The 23,994-nt window shown below is 41.7% G+C and overlaps 2 protein-coding genes across 2 annotated transcripts; one reads left to right on the forward strand and one right to left on the reverse strand.

Moving 5' to 3' along the window:
• Nucleotides 1–260: 260 nt before the first annotated feature.
• Nucleotides 261–5,365, reverse strand: LOC116039698 (interferon regulatory factor 2-binding protein 1-like). The gene is made up of 3 exons (XM_031284668.2): nucleotides 4,308–5,365; nucleotides 3,630–3,987; nucleotides 261–3,074 (listed from the first exon to the last, which is right to left on the reverse strand). Exons 1-2 carry the CDS (start codon nucleotides 5,315–5,317, stop codon nucleotides 3,675–3,677), a joined length of 1,323 nt encoding a protein of 440 aa, XP_031140528.1. The 5' UTR covers nucleotides 5,318–5,365; the 3' UTR covers nucleotides 261–3,074; nucleotides 3,630–3,674.
• A 383-nt stretch (nucleotides 5,366–5,748) lies between these two features.
• Nucleotides 5,749–10,493, forward strand: polr1g (RNA polymerase I subunit G). The gene is made up of 4 exons (XM_036001649.1): nucleotides 5,749–5,931; nucleotides 6,417–6,558; nucleotides 8,430–9,288; nucleotides 9,909–10,493. Exons 1-3 carry the CDS (start codon nucleotides 5,847–5,849, stop codon nucleotides 9,268–9,270), a joined length of 1,068 nt encoding a protein of 355 aa, XP_035857542.1. The 5' UTR covers nucleotides 5,749–5,846; the 3' UTR covers nucleotides 9,271–9,288; nucleotides 9,909–10,493.
• The last annotated feature ends 13,501 nt before the right edge of the window (nucleotides 10,494–23,994 follow it).

Genomic DNA, 23,994 nt, shown 5'->3' on the forward strand with positions numbered 1-23,994 from the left:
AATGCTCTAAACTCCCACCGAACTCTGAACAAAAAGCTCTTTTTATTTAACAGTTTTATTTCATACTTGAATTCAATGTATTTGAAAGCTGGCCAAAGCTTGGCACTTTGCAGTTTTTGCAAAAGTTTTTATTTTTGTATGAAGACATATAAAGTAATATCAAACTAAATGTAATTTGTTGTGTTTCCTTTTCTTTTAAATTGTATGTCTACTGCAATCACATGGGAAAAGTAACTACATTTACATACTGTGAATCTTTTAAATCGAGAATCGTTTCTGAATCGAAAATCAATTTTGAATTGAATCTTAAGCCTAAAAATCGATTTTGAATCGAATCGTAACACTTTTTGAATCGTGCACCCCTACGCTCCACTGACATGAATGGAACAATGGATGTGAACGGAAAGCAAATTCAACAGACTGTGAGGTTGTTTGTTTAAATTAATTAATTAATCTGCAAACTGAAAAAAAGATATACTTTTAAATACGGTTTCCACTCCATAAAAGTGTCAGGTGATAAGAAGTCTCCTTTTAGGAGAAACAAATTCATAAACAATATTAAACCTTTTTAGGATTACAGAAGAACGTTTCTGCTTTCAGGTGGATTCTCACTTCAAAAAACTAAAGGTTTAAGAAATGATACATACAGCATCGTTTTTAATTACATATTCCAAACTGTTGCATATGCTATGACTAAGGATTGCACATACTATTATAGATCTATACAGTATATAACATTTAACATTTGAGTATAAAATATAGTCCTAGGCCTATCGATAGATAGCTTTTCATGTACATTCGGGGTAAAGCGTAGGCTGGGCTGGATCTGGTATGAAAGCAACATTTAAATACAGTTAAACAAAGAGTCTCTGCAGCTGGTCTATGCTTTGACACATCAACTGGTTGTTTCTAGACACTCTGTTCTCTGAGTCAAAGTCAACTTTACTTTGAGCTGACGAAAAAAAACAAATGCACAGACACACAGAGAAATGTCACTACTGGCATTCTGTCCACAACTCATGTCGGTTTGCATGTTTAGTTGTTTTAGAGGAGATTATTATATATATATATTTTTTTTTAAACAATCTGATTGTTCACCAGGACACAGATACAGTCATAAAACAATAAAAATAATTTGAAATTTAAGGTACACTTTGCCACGATAACTGTCAGTGTCGTGTCAGTTGTTAATGTTAATTGTAGTTGTAGAAGCACAAAGATTTCATTAGACCAAGCACTGCCAGAGAAAGTGGCATGGCGAGTTCCAACTCGTTTCAACTCAGAACAGCTTGTATTTTTCTGCCAACAGTCTGATATCTGACCTCCTGCTGCAAGCTGCCGGCCAAAGTTTGTTCATCAAACAGGAAAGATACAGACCAACCGTGGCCACCGTTTTAGCATTTCAACATTTGTGTTGGATTTGTCAAAACAAGCTTTCTGTGCTTTCCCGTGCAAACACAGTATTGAGTGTATTGTTACAGTAAACACTGGAGCGTGGCTACTTTCTGCGAGTTTGAGAAGGATCATTTGAAACTATAAACATCCCTATTTATATTAGGTCTGCTAACAAGCTACCATTAGCAAATAAAACCAGTGATATATTAACACACTGGTGGCCAGATAAGAGAAATAGAGACATTTCAGTAGTCCTGTTGGCACTGGTTGTTTCGGGTGCATATTCAAGTGTGACAGTTGTTTGTGTGATTACGAAATCTTTCAAGAGATTGCAATGGTGGTGTAGGTTTTTGTTTGTAGAAGAGTGAGGAAAGACTGGTGTCGCCTACGTGTGGCTTCAGCCCGTTTGTGTCCAGCTGCTAACAGTAGCTAGCTGGCAGTGCTAATGTGGGCATGATCAGGGCTGCGTTTCATTAGTTGTTTTTTTTTTAACATGCCCTCCTTCACTTCCCCTCAGCCCTTGGTATGACGTCATGGCATACGTCGCACGGAGGCCACTTGGAGAGCAGAGGGAAAGTGGGCGGGGCAAGAGCTGGGGAGTGAAATGGAACACACCTGCCCTCGTTCACCATCCGCCCAAACTATACGGATCAACCGCCAGTTGTAGGCTTAGCGCTACTGCTCCAAGTGCGTTTTATTATCCATCTTATTTTCTATTAATTATGGCTTTATATCCCCGTTTTATGTTCATTCTATGTCTGCTTATGTTGTGCAATTTCCTTATTGTACAGCCGGCCTATTTCTTGTATGAAAGGCGCAATACAAATATTATTTATAAAAAATATTATTACTGCTTTTTACAAATCATAAATACCTGCAGATTAATTTCAATGAGGCTTGGTAATCAGCTGCATGAGTTTCAGATTTAGAAATGTGGGATCTGTATCATTATTAATCATATTAATGCTTACATCTCGCAAAAACAGAGTTTCTTCCATGCATTTACAGATAATGTTGGAATGAAACACAACATACATTAGTCATATTACATGTTTCAGTAAAATATCAAGCTAACAATGAGGAAACTAAAAAGTTGAAATGTATTTATTCATCGTCTCCTTCTTTGGTGGTCAACAACAGAAGTTTTAACGGTTGTACATTACTGCCACCTAACCATCGATCTATTTTCTTGCCCCAAATGCATACCGGAAATGCCTTGTGGGTGACATCCACCTCTGGAGTGACCATCGTTATTCACTTGCTCCCTCAGCCCTCTGAGGGTCGATCTCACCAAGTTCACTTCCGTTTTTTAGACGATTGGAAAGACACTTGAGATTGCGGCGGGGATTCATCAGAGGGCAAGTGCTTAGGGGAAGTGAACGAGAGCATGTTGAACCACTATTGAAACGCAGCCCAGTTGTTTCTACTGGCACAACTACTACTAACACTACAAAAAGTAGCCACTGTTCAGCTGTTGATTGGCCCTGAATATCTGATTCCAACAGTACATCAAAAGGCAATTTTAGTTCTGATAATGTTGATAGAATTGGGTGGTGTTAGTAGTTGGAGTCAAGACCTGTGCAATGGAGGTTTTCTGAACTGTGGGCCACTGTGTCGCTTCTCTCCTGGATCTCTCAGAGCTCCATTGCAGACGTCTCTTTCTGGTGTGCGATTCAACTCTGGAGTGACAAAAAGCAAAAACAAATATACAACATGAAATTACACGTATCCCACCATATCAAAGCTGTGTGGTTTAGACTGGGCAAATCTAGTGGGACATAAACAAATACAGTTACAACACTTGTACAATACTCTTATTAAGGAGATGTTGTCATACAACATCTTTGCAGACTGATAGGTCATTTTGTATCACGCCTGCCTCTCTTAATCTCATCCATCTAACTAATATCAATCAATTTTTATAATCCCAATATGCCAAACTGCCTGGATGATATCAACTTGGGTGAATCGATAATTTAGGACACAATTATTGATAACATAATAATAATAATAATTGAAATGCCTGTTCAATTGAAATGAAAACAATTCAAGTATTCAACAGATAAGTCTTCACAAACATCCACATTCAGAACCTGAAGCTGTTGTCAGAGGGGACAGGCAAATGCATTTCTTGAAGATGGTAGTACACTAAGGTGCTTCCTTGGATAATGGTCTCACAATGCAAAATGCTGTCAGACTTCAGACTATGGGTTGTCAGATGTCTGTGGACCTGCCTGTTGCTGTATTGGGTCCTGGTCTGGTGTCCATGGAAGCCATCATCACGTCTCTCTCTCTTTCTTGACGGTGACGTCTCCGCTGGCAGCTCCCGCTCCGCTGGCAGCTCCGCTGGCAGCTCCGCTCCCGGCCCCGGACGCAGCTGCAGCTCCAGGCCCGTTCCCGGCTCCAGATGCAGCAGCTGATGCAGCTCCTGCTCCGGCGGTGCCGAGTATGGTGGATACCTCTCCCTGCATGAAGGCCCAAGGGGGACTGTTGGGAGAGTTGTCCAGTGGACAGCGCTCTCCGCTGGGGCAGTACACCTCCCCATCGCCCCGCCGGCTCTGGATGTACACTCTGGTGCAGGGGAAGCAGAACCTAAATTTGGTGGAGGTAGAGAAGACGTTATTACAATTACTAGTGAGACATAACTATTAGGGATACCAACAACTAATGATTGTTTTAGTAATACATTTTTTTTGTTCAAGTAACAAATTATGTTTCTTAGTCTAAAAAATGTATGCCAAAAAAAACTAATAAATGACCAGAGACTAAAATGTGGTCTTCAATTGCTTACTCTGTGTGACTAAAAGCCACAAACAAAGCATTTTATTCATGGAAACATAAATCAACAAATGTCAGGCTATTCACTATGCATTGCTACCTTAAAAAGAATACAAATAGCAAACCAAACAAACCTATGCCCAGGCACTGATGGACACTGAACAAAGTGTGTGTCTTCCAGCCTCTCATGACACAAGGTGCAGGACAGAGTGTTTCCAGTTGAATGAGTGTTGCTGGCAGATGCTGATCCCAGCTCAGAGGCACCGCTGTGGGGTAACGCTGCAGCTGTGGTGGCTGCCTCTGCTGAGGTGGTGGATCCCAAGGGCTCCCCTCCGGACCTCGCAGTTAGGGGCCGTGGCTGCCTGGCTGGCGACGAGGCAGGCTTGGGGCTGGTCTGGCTCACACCTCCGGCCAGGGTCGAGGTAGAAGAAGGGATGCCTGTACTCTTACTGGCGCTGCTGCTAGCCACAGCAGTGTGGATCTGTGTCTGCATCTTGGGCTGATTCTGGGACGAACTGAGCTCTCGCTCCAGCTCTGGAGTGATAAAAGGAGATATCCCCATCCCTATCCCCAGCTGTCTGCGGCTCATCTCGGCCAGCACCGGGGCAGGGAAGATCATGGGGCTGCTCATGGGGGCTGTCCTGGCGGTTAGACCCGCCGGCATGCCCGTAAGTAACCCATGGGGAATCCCTGCAATACTCTGAGTCACTAGATTAGGAGGGATGGCGGCGCCTAGCATGGGTCTTCGGCTGCCGCTGGGGCTCTGACGGTTCAATTCTTGAGGCTGCTGGCCGTCGCGGTGCAGCCCGTTGGGCGGGACACGAATAGCTGACACGGTACTTTCTCCTCTTCCTCCCCTGTCGAAGCGGTCCATGTGCTGCCTGCCTCCGTCCGCATCTCCTCTGCCAGATGTGCCGTGTTTATTGGGCGAGGGACCAGGTGACCTGACGTTACCGTCCTGCATCCCGTGAGTTCGTTTCAGCTGTCGGGCATTCGTTATAAGGAACTCAATCTGATTAGCTCCCTCGTAGTTTACGCAGCCACGGCAAACCACTTCGCTGAAGTCCCACACCACAGTCCACGGCATCTTTGGCAGGTCGCACAGGTAGCACCACTGGCGCCTGGAGGAGGAGGGGGACGACATGGCTGGCTGGCTAGCTAGCTAGCTAGCTAACCTGAGCGGGTTCAACGACAGACGTTAGCTAGCTAGGTTAACCTATTTAGCTTAGACAGGTGCACGCCCTCTCTTTGCTAACGACTTTTTACTTTAACGGGCTTCAAACCGCTTCAGACCAACGTTACACATTCTTCGGATATAAAAGTAGATCAAACCTTTGGGTTGTTTTCGCTATTTTAAAAAAAATATATATGTTTGTTTTGTTTACCCACTTCGGCCTGCTCTTGGCTGCTGTCAACTGCTTCCCCGACGGACGCTGAAACGTTACGTAACCTAGCGAGGTGCATTATGGGTGTTAGAGTTTCCTTGCCTGGTTATGTCAACGTAATCCAACTCTTGGTGTCTGGTTTTAGAACTACAACGAAACTGGCACGGAAGTGAAGTAATTAACGGTCAGAGTTCATTTGGCGTCAACACATGTGCGTCCGCCGTAGCCATGCGTTTTGAGATAGAAAACTTAAATGTTAGAACTTTGTAGTTATTTTTAAACATAAAAATGCCTAGACACGTATCATCTTCATCAAGCGAAGATGAAGAGGACAATAATACTACAGAACCCCCTGTAAAGCAAAAAGAAACCGGTAAGTTCAAACACATGGGTTAAAAAAAGCTGGTGGTAATGGTCAGTTCGGTTACACCAGCTTTATGATGGCAGTTACAATCAGAAATGTAATGCAAGCAAGTAAATGCACAGTACTACAGTAGGCAGTGACTGACTAGGCTCCAGATTGTTAGGGTTAACGCCTCTAGTTTTACATTTTGACTTACTAAAAAGGAAAAAACGTCTTAGTAAAAATGTGTAACAGTCTCAAAATGATGCTCTGTACTTATCTAGCTAAGCATTTGCCGTGTAGCTGTGTTTCTACTGGCACCATAGAAAATATTTCATAGAGGCAGTACACACAAGTAAGGTGATACTGATGCTAAAAGTGAATCCAGTGAAAAGTGAAAACACACTGCTTTTATTCAGGTATTCTTTCTCATGGCTCTATTGTGTATTTCTTATGCTTGGTGTTATTTTATTCATGAAATGATGATGGCATGCGGTTCTTGTCCGTCTCCACAGATAAGAAGACCACCAGGTTCCAGTGTCCTGCTGACTTTGTGTCTTTCTGCCATAAGCCCTGCAGCACAACTCTCTCAGAGAGTCTGACGGACAATAATGAGTTATGGCTCATTAAAGCTCCTGCCAGCTTTAACCCAGAATGGTGGGTACAGTCTTTCCCCTTTCGTCTGTTTCCTTGTCTGTGTCTCTCAGGCACAGCCAAACTTACAAGAAGGCATTTAGAATCCTTAGTATCCTAAACTTTGCATACATTTTGATCTACTAAACACTTCTGAAAAATATCTAAAGCTGAAAAATAAACCTGTTTTTGGTGTCATAACAAAGATTCACAATACAAAAAAAATCACACTTTAGCTACAGTGGAACACTGCTTTTGTTCTCCCACTTTTGAGGCTCCATATATGGTGCCAATAAATTAAATGTGAGCCTATGCAGTATTTAGTGAACAGCGATAACTATGGCCGCTAGTTACAATGACAGAATAACAAATCCTAATAGTAGTACAAGTAGATAACAGTCATGAATTCAGTGAAATTAATTACCGTAGAGTTTGACAACGTTGATTTTTGAAAAAAAAAACAGTGTTACATCTACGACAATAAGTTAAAAAAAAAAGACATGCAAAGGAAACCCAGAAAACCCCGAAAACCCTCAAGGGGCTTGACGTGTTGGGTTCCCTAAAATAATTCAACGAAAGGTAGCATATAGAAAATAATTAAGAAAACATACTCTATAAAAAATAAAGGTACAGAAGAAAAGAACAATTAAATGAGGAGAGAAAATAAAGAATGAAGAAAAAGAAAAGTAATCGTGCATTGCTACTAGAGCTGGGCAATATATCGATATTATATCAATATCATGATATGAGACTAGATATCGTCTTAGATTTTGGATATCGTGATATGACATAAGTGTTGTCTTTTCCTTGTATTAAAGGCTGCATTACAGTAAAGTGATGTCATTTTCTGAACTTACCAGACTGTTATAACTGTTCTATTATTTACACTTAGTCATTATATCCACATTACTGATGATTATTTATCAGAAATCTCATTGTGTAAATATTTTGTGAAAGCACCAATAGTCAACACTACAGTATCATCGCAGTATCGATATTGAGGTATTTGGTCAAAAATATCGTGATATTTGATTTTCTCCATATAGCCCAGCCCTAATTGCTACCGTTAGCTATTATAAGATACTGGTCATGCCAGACCAAGTGGCTGCATCAGCCAAATTCCTGAGTGTTTTAAGTGAGCGTTGGTGCATTTTATTGCTTATGAATTCAACAAGTGTAAAGTGACATAGTCTCACTTTAAACATTCTCTGCTGCAATTTATGTGGCAGCATAAGCTTCGGTTAGTCAGGTTAACATGTAGTAACAGTGGGGCAGTTGGTTTCTTTCGGGGCCAGCAGGTGGAGCTGGAGAGAAGCTCCACGCTGAAGCTTCAGAGTTTCCCCCCAACTTCAATAGCCGTCTTGGTTAGGGTTAGGTACCGTTTGGATTTTTACGATTCCGATGCCGAACCGGTACTTTTAAAACGATTCCGATTCCTAAACCGATTCTTGAAAAACTGAAAAATGACATCAAAGATGTAATGTGTTTACTAGCGATCACGTGCAGTGAATAGTTAATATGCTTTTACGTCCATTTTGGTGAGCCCAGAGGGAAAATATGGCATTTTAAAAGTAGCCTACATTTACGATAGCTAGCTAACAGTAGACTACAGAGAAAGTGTGATATTTTTACGTCTGTTTTCGGAGTGGCAGAGGGAAAATATTTCAGTCGACACATTAAGTGGAACCGAAATGAAGAACCGAAATTTGCGTTCTAATCTGGTCCGATTCCTACCGGTTGCGTAGGAACCGGTTCCATAGTGGAACCGGGTTTTGGTACCAAACCCTAGTCTTGGTAAATTATGTAGTTTGGTGTAAACTTGTTAAGTTGATGAACTTTTTCCGGCATGCTTTGTGTTTATGATGCCTAACCTCGCCTCTCCTCCCTCCATCCAGTTTCAGTGGCATTAAGTTGCCCCTCTCAGGTCTCCAGACCGTGAAGGTTCCTACCGCTGCTGGCGGAGCCAATTCTGGGGGTGGCCAGCAGATCTACAGCATCCTGGCGTCCACCCACGGTACCTCAGACCTCCGCCTGCTCACCGGCGACAAGCAGTCGTCAGATGCCGTGGTTTTTGGCCCCGCGTTTTCAGGCCTGCTAAATGTGTGTGAGAGCTATGGAGACCGCAGAGCAAACCGGGCCCCTCAGGTCATCCCCGCCGCTCCAGCACCCTCCATACCCCCTGGGCTGAAACAGCGGTTCCATCCGTTCGGCAGTAAGACCCCCACGCTGACCTGCATGGCAGAGAGTGAGGCGGATGGAGCCGCCTTTGGGCCCTCGTCTGCAACTCTCCGCCCCCTGGTAGTCAAACGATTCATAGAAGAAACGTGGCAGGAGGATGAGGAGGAGGAGGAAGGGAGGAAAAAGAAGAAGAAGAAAAAGAAAGAAAAGCGAATAAAGGCGGAGCGCGGAGAGGAAGCGGAGGCGGAGGGGGTGGAGAGAGTGAAAGAGGAACCTGTAGCTGAACCTGAAGTTCAGGACGAAGTAATGATGGAGCTTCCCTTCCAGGAGGGCGACGTTTTGGAAGAGAAGAGGAAAAAGAAGAAGAAAAAGAAGGACAAGGACCGAGAGGACAGGGAGCGAGAGGAGGTGGAGGAGGGCTTGGAGCCCAGTGTGAGGGTGAAGGAGGAAAATGTAACAGTGAAATGTGAACCAATAGACACTTTGTATGGTGATGTTGTGGAGGGCTCGGGAAAGAAGAAGAAAAAGAAGAAGAAAAGCAAAACTGATGACGACTAGTCTGTCGTCACTTTGTTGGAGGGATGCACCGAATCCAGAGTTTTGGGGTCCGGCCGAATACCGACTCCACTGGTTAAGATTCTGCCGAATCCAAAACCGAATACCGAATCCTGCTCCCATCCTCAGTCCATTAACACAATTAATGAAGTAAACAGTGACTGTCCTTCCTTTGCCGTATCTGAAGTTGCTGCATTTTGGCTGCTGTCTGTAGATTCCTTCATGCACAACTCGTGTTCTTTCGGATGTTTCATACGCAAATGTTTTAACAGTGGCAATGTTGTGTATTGTTTAGGGTCCTTGCCACCACGAGACAAATCGGCGTTGCAAATTGAACATGTAGCTGGACTTGAATGGCCTTCTTTTGATTGAAAGTACTGCCAAGCAACACGTTTTCTGCTCACGAGTTCCATTTTCACTTTCTCACAGCCTACTGCATTGAACGGTTCACCTATGTAAACACCTTCTTGTAATCAACAGCGGTGTCATTACATCGACCAGCGTAGCGCGCGTAGTGCAAGCGTAGGGTTCGGTGGGAAAAAATTCTAAGGTTCGGCAGAAACCGAACCCCGTCAAAAAGCCCAATATTTGGCCGAATCCGAATCCTGGATTCGGTGCATCCCTGCTTTGTTGTTTGATTTTTTTGTTTATTTTTGACCTCATGAACTTATCTGGGAGCCATTTTACTACTAATTTACTCCGTCATATTGATAGATTGCCTAATGCAAGGCTTGCCTTGGCAGGATATTGCATTCCGAAAAAAAGAGCACATCCTGAATCAATTGAACAGTGACTCGAATTATAAAATGGATTAATCCCAGCGTCTTTAAGGTCAATGCTCCTCTCATTTTAAACTCAGAAAGTGGCAGTTTTACACACAAAGAATGTGTGCAGCTGCATCCATGAGTAATAAGAGTGTACATAAGGGGAACTTCTGTGTTTTCTGCCAGTGTCCGTCAAGTTGTGTTAGATTTTATGGGATTATGCTCACGTTGTGTTGCTGCTGTTGTGTACATGTTTACACACACAGGCTGGTAACGTCACTGGTTTGGCATCAGGATCAGAAAACCAGAGGTGATATAAAAATAGAATGATGGTTCATTGTCTGTCACTTCATATGATTAGTTTTTTTTTTTTTTTTTTCTTTTTTATAAAAAAGGATCTCAGTCACATGTATTGGAGAACACATGTTCCAAAATATACTCCTAAAGTGATTAAAGGAAATGTAAAAAATAAACAAACGGGTTTGTGTGTTTGTCCTCCAGTCAGGCCCGTGCAAGTCGTGCAACATTTTTCTCTCATGACTTGACAGAGCAGTGATTTATATCCAGAAGGAATGGAACTTGAACTTGTATTGTAACTCAGACTGCAGCTTTTAAATTGTGCAACAATAGGAAAGTGCCCAATTAGCAGATCTGTGGTTTTTCTATTGATCGAAAGTTTTTGGTGGATGTCATGTCATTGGGGAAGGCAAATGTTTGCATTAAAGAAACACGCTGACTTATTGTGACTTTAGCTTATTCACCGTATCCCCCCGAGTTAGATCCCATATTAGAAGTCCAGTCCAGTTAGAAGTCCATACATACCCTTCTCATCTCCATGCGTGTCGTAACTCTGTCTGACGCCCCCAGCGCTAGCCTCGCTTAGCACAGATCCTGGAGGTAACCGGCTCCAACTAGCCTACTGCTCCCAATAAGTGACAAAATAACGCCAACATTTTCCTATTTACATGTGATTTGTATAGTGTAGTGAAAGTATTTGGATGCAGCAGGTGTACATGTTTTAAAATAGGAAGGTGAAACAAAATAAGACAGTCGAAGACTAAACCAAGTTAGGTTTTTGTATTTTATTATAAATATATTTGCAAATATAGGAGTAACACGATTTCACAAAAGGCACAGCAGCCCCGTGTGGAAAAGTGTCTTCAATGAGTGAACAGAAACACTGAGCTTAAATACATCTTCAGAGTGACAGCACACACGCACTTGGCTTAACATGACTCTGCATTTCTCACAGGCAATCTGATACACAGAGAAACAATCTCAAACACAGGAGACATCTTGGAGCCATTTCGCCTCTCCCCCCCCCTGTAGAACTTTCACCCCCTGGTTACATCTCCACTGGCATGGGAGAACTGAATCTGCACATAGAGATAGTGTACTGTGACCCTTTATCGGTCTAAACAAAGGCTCTACGCATTCGTCTCCAGACTGCATGTACGCAATCTACATGTGGGAATGAGATAAACTCCCTTCCAGCACTGGGAGAAACAGAGAAAGAAATAAAACAAGAATATTAAGAATCATGCTTAAAAGTAATTTTTGCCATTACAATAGTCACAGCGTGTACAAAGCAGTGGGTGCCTCTGACTCTGACAGAGTTACAACACGCACGGAGATGAGAAGGGTATGTATGGACTCCTCTAACTCTGGGGGATACGGTGAATAAGCTAAAGTCCCAATAAGTCGGCGTGTTCCTTTAAGGTTTACAAACGTAGCTTCTGAATGAACAGCGAGGACTAGTCTATTTGGCCATACACTATGTTGTGAAATAAAGTTGCTGATAGGTTCAGATTATTGTATCCGAACCATTGATTGGAACAAAATTGTCCGTCACCACTTGAAAGAATTTTGTGTTTTGGCCTCCCATTAAATAGGTCCAGCGCAGAGCATCATGATGATCTTTATGATCTTTTCAGTGGCTTTTCAACTCTGCCAATGACTATGCTATAATAACTATGCAGGGAACTTAATGACTACGATCTGTTGGCATGCTAAAAGTCATATTTAAATAATACTGCATGTCTGCACAAAATATTGGCATCAAAAACCTATACTGGTTGATCCCAAGTCTATAAATCTCTGCATGTCCATCGCCAGCAGAAATTCCCTTCAGCTAATTGCAACAGAGAAATAATCCGTGCTGACAGGGAGATGGCGCCACACTCCAGCCTGTTTCCTGTGTGGAGCAGCCTGCAGCCTCAGACCAACCTCTGAGCTTATTATTTACATGCTACATACTATTTATTTTCACTAATTTAACACAGATCTTCTGTTGCTGTCCAGGCACACACAAAGAAAGGATTTATAATTTTTGTATTTTTTTTTTCCTCCATTTTCCAACAGAAGCAAATCATCAGATCTCAGTGACATTCAGGCTCTGCATCCTCCCCTCCCCTCCCCTCCTCTCCTCCCTCCCTTCACTGCTCCCCTCTCCGTGCTCTGCACCGGAGTATGGTCCTGTTTCTTAATGAGCTCGGGCACCTCTGGTGCTATTACACTCTCACCATCTGTAGTAACCCTCTGCACATGCTGCAAGGATTTATTGATCCAACCCCATGTGTGCATTCACATTTTTCACAAGCTTTATTCTTTCTAGAGGTCAACCGGACCCAAAATTAACAAAACCATGTTAGAGTTTAAAAAAAAGAGTAACCTTAACATAACAGAACACAACAGGATTTTGTAATAGTTTTCTGCTCACTGAATTGGACTTATCTTACCATCATGATGTCTACGTTTTCGGTTTAGCAGGCAGCCATTAAAGCAGAGAGCCACAGATGCTGGATCAAGCGTTTCCCAGTGAGTCACATCTAATGCCAGATTTCTGTGTATCCTCACAGGTATGTTGAATGTGATTGTGACCGTCTGTGCTTCGGAGCCAGAGTCTGCAGGCCTGAGTCCATATGCCTGTGTGAGTGTGTGTGTGTGTGTGTGTGTGTGTGTCTGTCTGTGGCTGTGTGTAGCTGTGCTTGATGTTAAGTGTTTAAGTCAGTGAAATGAAGAATATTTTTTACTCTGTTGGCTGACTCTCCTGAACCTCAACGTGATATTTCTGCTGTTTTTTGAAAACGGTATCTGTGCCAGTCACTTCATGTTAAACCAGTAAGAACAAACAAAACAAGTGTCACATTTTTGAACTACTAAATACAATTCCTCTCTCCTCGTGATTTCCCATTGGTTTACACGTTTTGAATGATCCAATTCTGTGTTATGTCAAAATGTTAAAATGTTAAAAGCACCACTTGCATCCAAAAAATCCTAGGCAAAAGGGTGGAGCCGGGATGCAATGATTAAGTCACCCGTGTGATACCTGTCAAGCTAATACTACCCGAAATATGTCTCACATAGTACCTTCCTAATGGGACATTAATTCTCAAAATTGCCAGCAGGAGTTTTGAAATTCTACATGGTTCTGTTTTGCAAACCTGTACCAAACTTTGACCCCGCAAAGATCTGTAGGTCACTCACATTTAGAGTTCACTATCAGACTAATTTAATCTGAAATACACAGGAGGATGGAGTCATAGAATTGTAACTCCCTAAATATATCTGCTCTCACAGCCATTACTGCCCTTCTTCTTCTTGGTGTCTCTCCGTGCTGTGCACAGAAGCTCTGACTGGGCCTTCATTTACATTTCCTTCACTACATTTGCTTCCAAGGAATGGAAAAAATAAGGTTCTTTTTTAGAGAAGCAGGTTGGTGACAAGCAATTTCAAATGCACACACCTGCTGGGAATATGATGATGGGGAGAGTAGGAGGGGTGATTAATGCTGCGTTCTTATGACCTCGGAAGTCAGAGCTCAGAACTGGGAATAGCGTCACACCCGAGTTGACCGTGTTCCAGACACATGTTGAAAAACCATTATATTTAACGGGTTGGGGGAACTCTAGCCAGGTTAGCCATCAGCAATATCACTTGATAACAAGGCATTATGTGGTATTTTGCGTAGCAACTGTATTGTCCGTGGATGATTTAATGAGACACAAATTAAACAGAAGTGCAGAAGAATAAACGGCATATTTTTACAGCTTTCGCTACTGTTGATGCTCGGAGCAGCCATGTTGGATCGTGCGGTTGGGGTTGGAGAGCTTCCACTGGCTTTCCAATTTGGAAATCCGACTCCAGGTGGCGTTCCAGTTGACATTTCCGACTGGGAACTCGGAAATTCCGACTTCCCAGTCCAACTGGAACGCAGCATGGTACCTGCTTCTTTAAATGTCTGCCGAAGTGCCCTTGAGCAGGGCATAATCACCTGTTTGTATGAAATCTAAAATGGAGAACATAAGTCTGCTCACTCCAATTTCCTCACATAAATTTAAAGGGTGATCGTGACCGTAGTTTTAGCCCCTCTGTGCCTGCCTCGCCAGTCTGAAAAATGCAATGAGTGTAAACCCTGAATCTAATCACATCAACCTGATTATGTAAGGTGAATCACCATGGTCCCTCCCTTCCAGCACTTTCACGCTGTGACACTTCACCTGGACTCACACTGCAGCTGGAGGATCATGTTCTGTCCTTCAGTGAAGCGTGTTAACAAACAGGCCAACTTTCCACCGTAGAGAGGAAGCAGACATCACCGTGGATTCCAACCGACACTTTTCTCACCTAGCTGTGTCATATTATGAGTTGCTTCCTTGCGAATGTGTAACATCCTCAAAGTAACATGTACATGCATTAAATAAGTATGCATATATAGGATGAAATGTTAATTAGGAGACAAAGTGATATTTTCCCTTTTTGACCTGGCCTTATTTGCCTCGCCCAGAGTTCAATCAGACTGTCCTCTGAAATGTGATGCATGCCAAGGTTCAGCCAATGAGGAGGAGTTAACCTCCAGTTGGAGTTATTGATTTTTGCCTTTTCTTGGTATACCTGCATAGAAAACAAGCAGCAGAATTGCAGGCAATATAGCAATAAAGGGAAATGCTAATGTTAGCACGTTGGCTAAGCTAGTTCAACAGCTTGTATTTGCAACCACCCCTGCATTAAAGGTGCCCTGCCACACGTATTTCATTACTTTGTGGTAATGTTTGAAGTTCTACCATGGACTCTGTAACATGTTTTGTGGAAAAAATGCCTTGGTTACCTTGTTTCAAGCCATTCTAGCGTGGTATAGAAAGCCTGCAGGAAGCTCGATTTGTGCCAGTTGTCATTAATATTCAACGAGCTAAGCTGCTTGACTCTCATTGGCTAACAGCTAGCCAATGAGAGCCTGGCTATCAGCATCCTTTAACTGGGCGAGCTCATGAATAGTAATGAGCTCAGGCAACACCACGTCAGACTGACCAGCTTTTGTAGTTGGCCTGATTTCTCCGCTTATTTCTTTTCAGTGGCTAGAGCTGACAGAGGAGGTAGCAGTTCATTTTCACATTCACAACATAACACAAACACATATGGACCTAACGTATTTTAAAAAATGCAAGGGCACCTTTAATCACTGTCCCGTCTGTTTTTCCACTATAGTATAGTATAGCATAAGTACATTTGACCTATTTTGGTGTGACTGCAGCATAAATGCAAGAGGATGGAAGAGCTTGTTTAAAAATACAATGCTTAATGAGGACTAGGACAGCTGACACCTCAAATAAACATCTGTAAGTAGCGCCGAGGCTGACATTTACAACATGTAGTTTAATTAAAATGGAGTCTTTCTTCACTCTATATTTATAAGTGAAATAATGGTATTGGATCAATTCCAATGAAAACGTGGGATATCCTTCAATATGGCACAACGTACATGCAAACATAAAGTGACAGTGGAGGCAGAGTGATAAAAGGATGGAATAAGTCAGAACCTACCAAACATCCGATGTTGTTGATCTGATTTTTTTTAACAGAATGGTCTACTTTTCTCTTTTGAGATCAACAGTTTTATTTAGTTAGTTAGTTCAGTTTTTTTTATGTGTGGTGATAAAACCTGGTATTACTCTAAGTGAATTTGGAAATGCTCCATTCTAGCCCCACTGGAGCTGATAATGGCATCATTATTCTGGATGCATGCTTTGTGGAGGAGCAGTGGAGGACACAAAACAATAATGTAGTACTACAGGTGCAGTGGTGTTAACGTCTCACAGGGGAGACTCATGGCGGATCCATTGCTCTGATCACTGTACAACTGTGAAAATACTTACATAATACTTAATACATCTTAACTGAGCAGCCTCAAGCAACAACAAATAGAAACGTTGTTAATGTTGATATTTCTTAAATTTGTTAATGAGACAGTAGAGAAAAGAGAAATAAAATAGTAGCAGGTACAGTACAGAGGCTCTGGTTGTGAGGGTCATGGTGGGATTTAACTCCAGACCTGATTAGCCATATTGTATCTTAGCAACCCTGAGTGAGTGTCAGTCCCATTGAATGCACCACTGCCCAATATAGCAGCTGAAGAGGTCAAGAAGTCAAAGCTCGGTGCAGGCAATGAGGCAGGTTCATGTTTAAGGAGCACAGAGTGAAATTTGACAGAAGGAGCTGGAAGGATGCTGCAGCTGGACTGAGAGGTAGCTGTGAGCATGATGTGGACCAGCCAAGGTTTAATGGAGAACTTGGTCTCATTATGCTCTGCTTTTTATTTAAAAAAAATCAGAGAATCAGTCCCTATTTTAAATGAGAATATCAATAGTATATAAAAAAAAATGTCATTGTAAAACATTATTTGTAGTTTTTGCGGTTTAATTTTCTTTTATAATTACTGTGAAGAACTGTCCACATTCAGCAGCTATTTTGTCTCTCTTTTCTCTCCTCTTGGTATATTACATGATGAATATTCAGAGCTTTCATCAACTAAAGACTAACTCCTTTGCTGCAAATCAGTGTCTTTTTTTCAGCAGGGAACACAACAACTTTTAAATGCGTGGGAACATAACATCTGGGTGGAAAACATTTTCAGGGGAAATCTTTTAAAACTCGTAGATAAGATTTAAGAAACTTGCTTGTGTTTTTGAAGTCAACAAACTGTGGGACTTTCAGATCTTGACAGAAACAATATTTTACCAAACTGCATCACCTCTGTCAGTTATCCAATATACATATCAGAGGCCATACAGAGGCTTAATTGGAAGTTCACAGTGGGTCAAAAGTGAGCTAAGGGCAGTGAGGCGTCTTCAGTTCCTGTACCGTAACCTGCATCTACAGACAGTAATCTTACACCTGGCTGTGTCTCCGCTGTAATGTAATAGACTATCCAAAGGTAATAGAATGATGCAATATAGTGCTCTGTGTAATACTGTGTGTATTAGCTTTTCGCTGTCTGGTCTGTGCAGGTTCAGTGTGTGTGTGTATATGTGTGTGTGTGTGTGTGTGTGTGTGTGTGTGTGTGGCGTTGCGGTGCTGTCTGCCGAGGAGAAGGATGAATAATAAATGCAGTCTGAAGTTTGGATCCAACGTGTTCAGACTACTGAGCAGTGCAGAGGCCTTTCCACGGCCCGAGCCAAGCCAATGCCAATGATAAGATTTGGGGGGAGGGAGATGGGATGGGGGTGTGCTGCGTGGGGGAGGGTTTGTGGGGGGGAGGTGTTGTAGGGGTAATGAATTGGAGAACCAATTCTCGCCTTCCCTCCCCTCCCTCTGCAGTGATCTCTCTCTCTCTCTCTCTCTCTCTCTCTCTCTCTCTCTCTCTCTCTTTCTCTCTCTCTTTTCCCTCTCTTGCTTTCTTTTTCAACTAGCGCGCCTCGCTCCAGCCAGCCTGCGGCAATGTGAGCGTTGCCATGGCAACGTGGACCTGCCAAGGACCACGGCGATGGAGAGAGAGAGAGAGAGAGAGAGAGAGAGAGAGAGAGAGCGAGAGAGGAGGGGTGCAGCTCATCAATGTCTTAGAGTCCCCCCTCCCCCCTCCCAAAACACACACACACACACACACACACACACTCTTCAGGCATGCTGTTGAAAGAACAAACATCACAAAGGGCTCGAGTCTAAAATGTGCCGCAGAGAAGCTGAAACTCTGCTGTAGCTCCTTGGTGCTCAGCACATTTTCATATTTTACTTTACTTCTCTTTAACAACAAACTTCTCAACTGCTTCTGTTTTTTCAAGGGCCAAATAAACAAACATAATAATATATAAATATATAAATTCCCTCCAGTTCCTCATACTCTCTTTCTACTGAGCCAGAGGGGCCACATTAGAGAGTTTTTTTTACTGTTATCTATCTATCTATCTATCTATCTATCTATCTATCTATCTATCTATCTATATTTCATTCCTTATCTTGATTCCTTTACATAAAAGAGAACAAAGAGACTAGTTTCCACTGCTTTTTACTTGTGTGTGTCTGTGTGTGTGTGTGTGTGTGTGTGTGTGTGTGTGTGTGTGTGTGTGTGTGTGTGTGTGTGTGTGCAGCTCTGGCTCATTTCCAGCTCCAGCTCTCTAATAAGCCCGTGTGTGACAGTGTGACAAGTGTGACATAGATCAATAACTTGTATGTATGAATCTCCTCTGCACAAACTGACATGAAAATGGTTATTATTTTCCTTCATTTTCTCTGTGACAATGGAGGGAGTACAAGTGCTGTTGTTTGTGTAGTGTCACTGGGCAAGTGTGTGTGTGTGTGTGTGTGTGTGTGTGTGTGTGTGTGTGTGTGTGTGTGTGTGTGTGTGTGTAGATGTGACATTGCAGTGTAGATTTGAAAGGCTGCGGCAGCTGTCGACAGACAACGACAATCCTTACCGCACCAGCAACTTGATTGCATACTAATGTTTTGGTATGACGCATCTCTCTCTTTTATTCCTCCCCCATAATCAACCTTCCTCCATGTTTTCCAATTCCTCCCTCTTCCCATATCCCCCCTCTCTCCCTCCCCCTTCAATTTTCATGTCTCTTTCTTTCTTTCTTCTTACCCTCCCTCCCACCTTGCTCTTCACATTGTGTGGCAGTGATATGGCACTGAGCTGCTGCTGGTACAACCCACCCACCACCTCTGCAATGACAAACAAATTCAACCACATGGGACAAAAGGAAAGAAAGAGAAGCTCTTATACAGGTGGCAATCAGAGCAGTATTTTGAATTTTACAGGCAGATCTGAAAAACATGAAAAGCTAGGGCTGCGACTACAATACTTTTTTCAATACTTATTATTTTCATTGGTGATTACTCAATTAATTTATGAATCTATAATGTATCAGAAACTAGTGAAAAATACCAAGTTGTTTGTCCATGTCTTCCAAAATGAAAATGCCAGTTCATAGGAGCTAGGACTTTTTGATCTACCATCGGTTATAATTAAGTTTTTTTTTTTTAGAATTTTTAGCTCATTGTTTTGGCTTACTGGACCACAAATTAACTGTTTTGGTTCATTATGATAGTGTGTGGTCGCAGCAGGCAGGTGTTTTCAGTGAAAAAAGCTTTAAACTGGCTGTATGATGATGCACATTAAATCGCAGACGATTACCAAGCTGGTGAATGTAGCGGTGCATTTACCTTACCTTGCACGGCAGCTGGATCCTTGTGATATCAGGCGAGAATCGCGTGATCACATATCACACAAAAATCCATCTTGTCAGGCTTTAAGTAATGCGAATTAGTCAGTGTACGATGAGGAGCTACGGGCGTGGTTTAGGTGTGTGTGTGTGACGGCCGCAACAATGGTGATAGACAGATGGTTCATCCAATACCTGCCAGGTATCTGCCAGGTATTTATTGTGCCTGCCTTTTTCCAAACAGTTTCCAATGACAGCTTCTCAGATGGTTCTGTGTAACAAACCATCTGGTGTGTCAGGTAAGCATTTAGCAGTTTATTTATTTAATTTATGTATTTAATTAGTTTATTTGTCAGGGACAATGTACAAAATACATTAATCTTACGAAAAGATGTTTTGTACCAGAGTTAGCTAATGCTAGTTTCCATCTGCAGTCCCCGGGCAGGTGCACACAATAAAGGGCCAGATTTTACCCTCAAGAGCTGGTGGAGACCAAATCAGAGTTAAAAGTAGAGCAAATATTGGACTTCATCTGGTGGCCAGAAACACGACTCCAAATTAATTATAATGTTATTCTGTATCTGCTGAATGAGTTAATAGACAATTGTTTGCTAACACATATTAGCCATATCAACATATAATATGTCAGTGTTGTGTTTACGGCTTGTTTCTGCTGCCCCCAAGTGGAAAAAAAATACTTATTGCAGGTTTAAAGATCCCAATGTTGATCAGAGACAAGATGCGAGCAACGGTGTCAAGTATCAAAGTCAGATGCTCGACCTTATAGATGGGTAAGACACAAGTGGTTGTGTATCAGGAAATTTAAAAAAGTTATTTTAATTAAAAAAAAAATGCAGTATTTGTTTTGATATAAACCAAAAAAGATGAAACAGAAAATCATCACATTGGAGAAGCTGGAACAGGTGAATATCTGGCAGCTTTACTTGAATTGACTTGTTGAATTGTTAATTGTCTGTCAATCTACTGACCAATTAGTCCACTAATTGGATATATGTATGGTATATTGCACAAGGGATCTGTACAGCTGCATGCAGGTGAATGCTCTTTGACTCACACCTGGTAAATCCCCTGCATGAAAGAAAGAGGGGAGAAGACAGGTGAGGGATTGTTAAGCGTTGCGGCAAGTGAGATGTTTGTTACTCAATATAAGGAAGTTGGAGATAATATTTTGGTGCTCAGTGGATGGTGAATGTTTGCTTTTCTGAGACAGAGATTAGCTGTTATGGATTTTGGGATTTGGGGCTCTGTTGTTCTTTCTTTCTGTCTTTTTGCAGTCGAAAAAAGGAAAACATGATCTTTTCAATGAATTATTTGGCCACACAAACACCTCTGCTTTTCACAGTCAGGAAGCCTAAAGTTATCTTCTTTTCCGTCTTATTGTTCCTTAATGGGAGCAGTTTTCTTTGCCTGAATCATTTCAGACCGCTGACAGACAGCAAGTCAAATGGTAGAACAGCAAACGCTGTGCGAGACAGTGTGATAGGCTGCACAGAGAATCTGTTGCTAGGCTCACTGTGAACAGACCAGTCAAGTCTGACATATGTTTTCAAAGCAGCCCTCTTAGCAGCTTGCAGCAGTTGCCATGGAAACCCCAATGCCATTTCCCCCCATTGTTTGGATCGCTCGATATCCCGAAAGCTTTTTCAGAGTCCTGGTTTATTAAAGCCTGAAAGACCGACAATAAGAGCTGGTTTTGTGCACTTCGTTGGTGCGTGCATATATTCAGCATTTATGTGTGCACATTTTTGCAAGAATGCATATGTACTTTTGTGTGTGTGTGTGTGTACGTGCAGGATATTTGTGTACAGCAGTATCTTGAGTTTGTGGCAGCATGTGTGCACATACTGAAGGATATAGCCGTGTGTGTTTGTGTGTGTGTGTGTGTGTGTGTGTGTGTGTGTGTGTGTGTGTGTGTGCGTGTCTGTGTGTTCAGTTTCTGACAGAAGCGGCGACAAAGGAAGACATCCTTCTCTTGACCTTCACTGTCGATGAAGACATGGACTGAGTCTGTGCCGCTCTCTGTTACCACAGCTGGGAGGTTAGGGAGGGATTTATGAAACAAAAACAAGAGATGAAACAAAAAAAAGAGGAAACTGATTTTTTTTCTAGTTTTTATTAGGTTAGGGAAATCTATCCTCTTTTTTAAGTAGACAAAGTACTTTTATTTTAATCCTTAAATCTTCTGAACACCTGGTACCATAAAAGCCCACTTTCCCTTGTGATTTGACACATTTTAATTTTAAACACATGCAATTTTGGCGTGTCTTGAACTGCTGATGTTTTACTGTTATAAGCAGCTCTGCACTTACATTTGAGTGTGGTTAATACTGTATATGAAATGAATTAGTCAATACTTATGAGCTTACAGTTTTTCTCAGTCGCTTTGGTGCATTTCTCTGATCAGAATTGAAATTCTCAAAACTACCTGTTCAATCTTCACATCATTGTGTCACTTGTGCATGTCAAAAAAGCAGTTTCTCATTTCTTTGAACAAGTTGCAAATGCTTTGGTACATCCATGCAAATGATTATGTACAATTCTCTGCTGTTTCAGACATCAGACAATCAGACATTTTGTTATTTTCCTCTATTAGCGCCTTTGTATAATTCCCAAAAAACACACAAACTGCCAATATCATTAACACTTTTACGTGCTTAACTCATTCACTTTCATGGCTGTTGAGAACAAAGCTCTGTAGCTATCGTATTTGTTATACTGAATTGAAGTCAACATGCACCCTCTTTACAAATCTTTACATGTAGAGCTGAAGAGGTGATTTCCACATCCAGAACAGGATTATTCTCACAGTATCCTTTTTTAACAGCTAACTGGAAAGTACATGCCATCCATGCAAATGATTACGTACAATTCTCTGCTGTTTCCTACATTATCAATTGCTTATGTCATGTTGATCGAAATGTATTATAATGGGTCTCTGTTGAATAGTCTCACCCCCCACAACATTTAGGCATTAATACATAGCATAAGTCTTTACATGACAAATTGTCATAATATGTCAAGCATATTTCTATACATTTCCATTAGACTTTTTTTGAATTGGTAAATTGCTCCCAGGTGAATCTTGACTTTCTCTAACGAAGGTGCATCTCATGAACCATCAGCTGGCAAGTACATATACTGTATAGCCGGAGCGCAACACAATGTTACAATGTCTGACAATGGAAAGACAAAGAATTGGACGGGATCAACAGCCAGAGAGAAGAAATGAAAGAGGAGTGAGGCTGCGTGGCGGAGGAGTTGGGAGGCAAAACAGAGGAAGAGGCAGAAAAGGCCGAGGACATATGCACATTCCTGATGAGATAAGAGCCACACCTGTAGACCACGTTCTCAATCATGGGCTTACAATGGCCGAGGCTAGTCGAAGGGTGCACCCAAATGTTGGGAGAACAACTGTGTCCTCAATCATTCAGACTTTTCGTTGACAGAACAGGTATGTAATCTAACAATAGGCACTGTACTGTAATGATGTATATTTTCTGTAATGCTTCATACAATATTACAGTATTCCACTTGCATTTTACAATATACAGTAAGTATACTTTAAACAGTGACATTTTATCTTATTCAATTTTGTGTTTTGCATTACTATATTTTTTCCACATTGGACTGCAAGACAACTTCACAGGGGTGGCAGAGAGGGTCCCTTTTCACACCTGAACAGGAGGAGGCTATTTGCACCATGGTTGTAGAACCCCCCCCTAAACTCCCACATACCCTAAGGTGTAACCTACAATTTACAATAATTGTCATCAAAACTTTAGCCATAGTTTACATCAGAACATCCCTCCAGAGTACACTGTTATATTGACAACATGACTAAGCAATTTGACTGTCTTATCCGTACAAAATGACACAAGGACTTGTCATTCTGATGGTACTGACATGTTCATTGACACAGATATTTACTTTTGAAAGATGAACTAAGGATTTTGAGCAAGAGACTGGCTTTTGCAGATAATCCATGGTGTTTTGCTATTTGTACAAATTGTTTTGAGAAATGCACTTACTGTTTTGCAAATGTCGAGGATAATTCGAGAAATGTACCAAAGCGACTGAGAAAAACTGTAATTTATTATAGGGTACATTACAGTTACAATAAAGTACTCCCATGCAATGCTATTATGTGAGTAGCATTTCTACACACTGACACAATGTCACGTTGAGCCTTTTTTGGTAATGCTTTATTTCATAGGCTCTTCACTTCAACTCATTTTCTAATCATTCCTTACACAGTTCACTGTATTTTGGTACTAAATATAAGGGAAAAGTCAAGTTCGCTCATTATTCACTGAATATTGAAATCTTTATTTTCCTTGTATGTTGAACTGTGTGCTGCACATGGACAAAATGAAACTGAAAGTCTCTGCCTGTTCAGCTTACCTGCTCTGCCTTTACTAAAAGAATGGTTACATTTGAAATCCATGTACATATGAATGTATAGCAATCAAACACTATAATTTTATACTAAATTGCATATTTCTTGG

The sequence above is a fragment of the Sander lucioperca genome, chromosome 5 (genome assembly GCF_008315115.2).
Source record: "Sander lucioperca isolate FBNREF2018 chromosome 5, SLUC_FBN_1.2, whole genome shotgun sequence".
NCBI lineage: Eukaryota > Metazoa > Chordata > Actinopteri > Perciformes > Percidae > Sander > Sander lucioperca.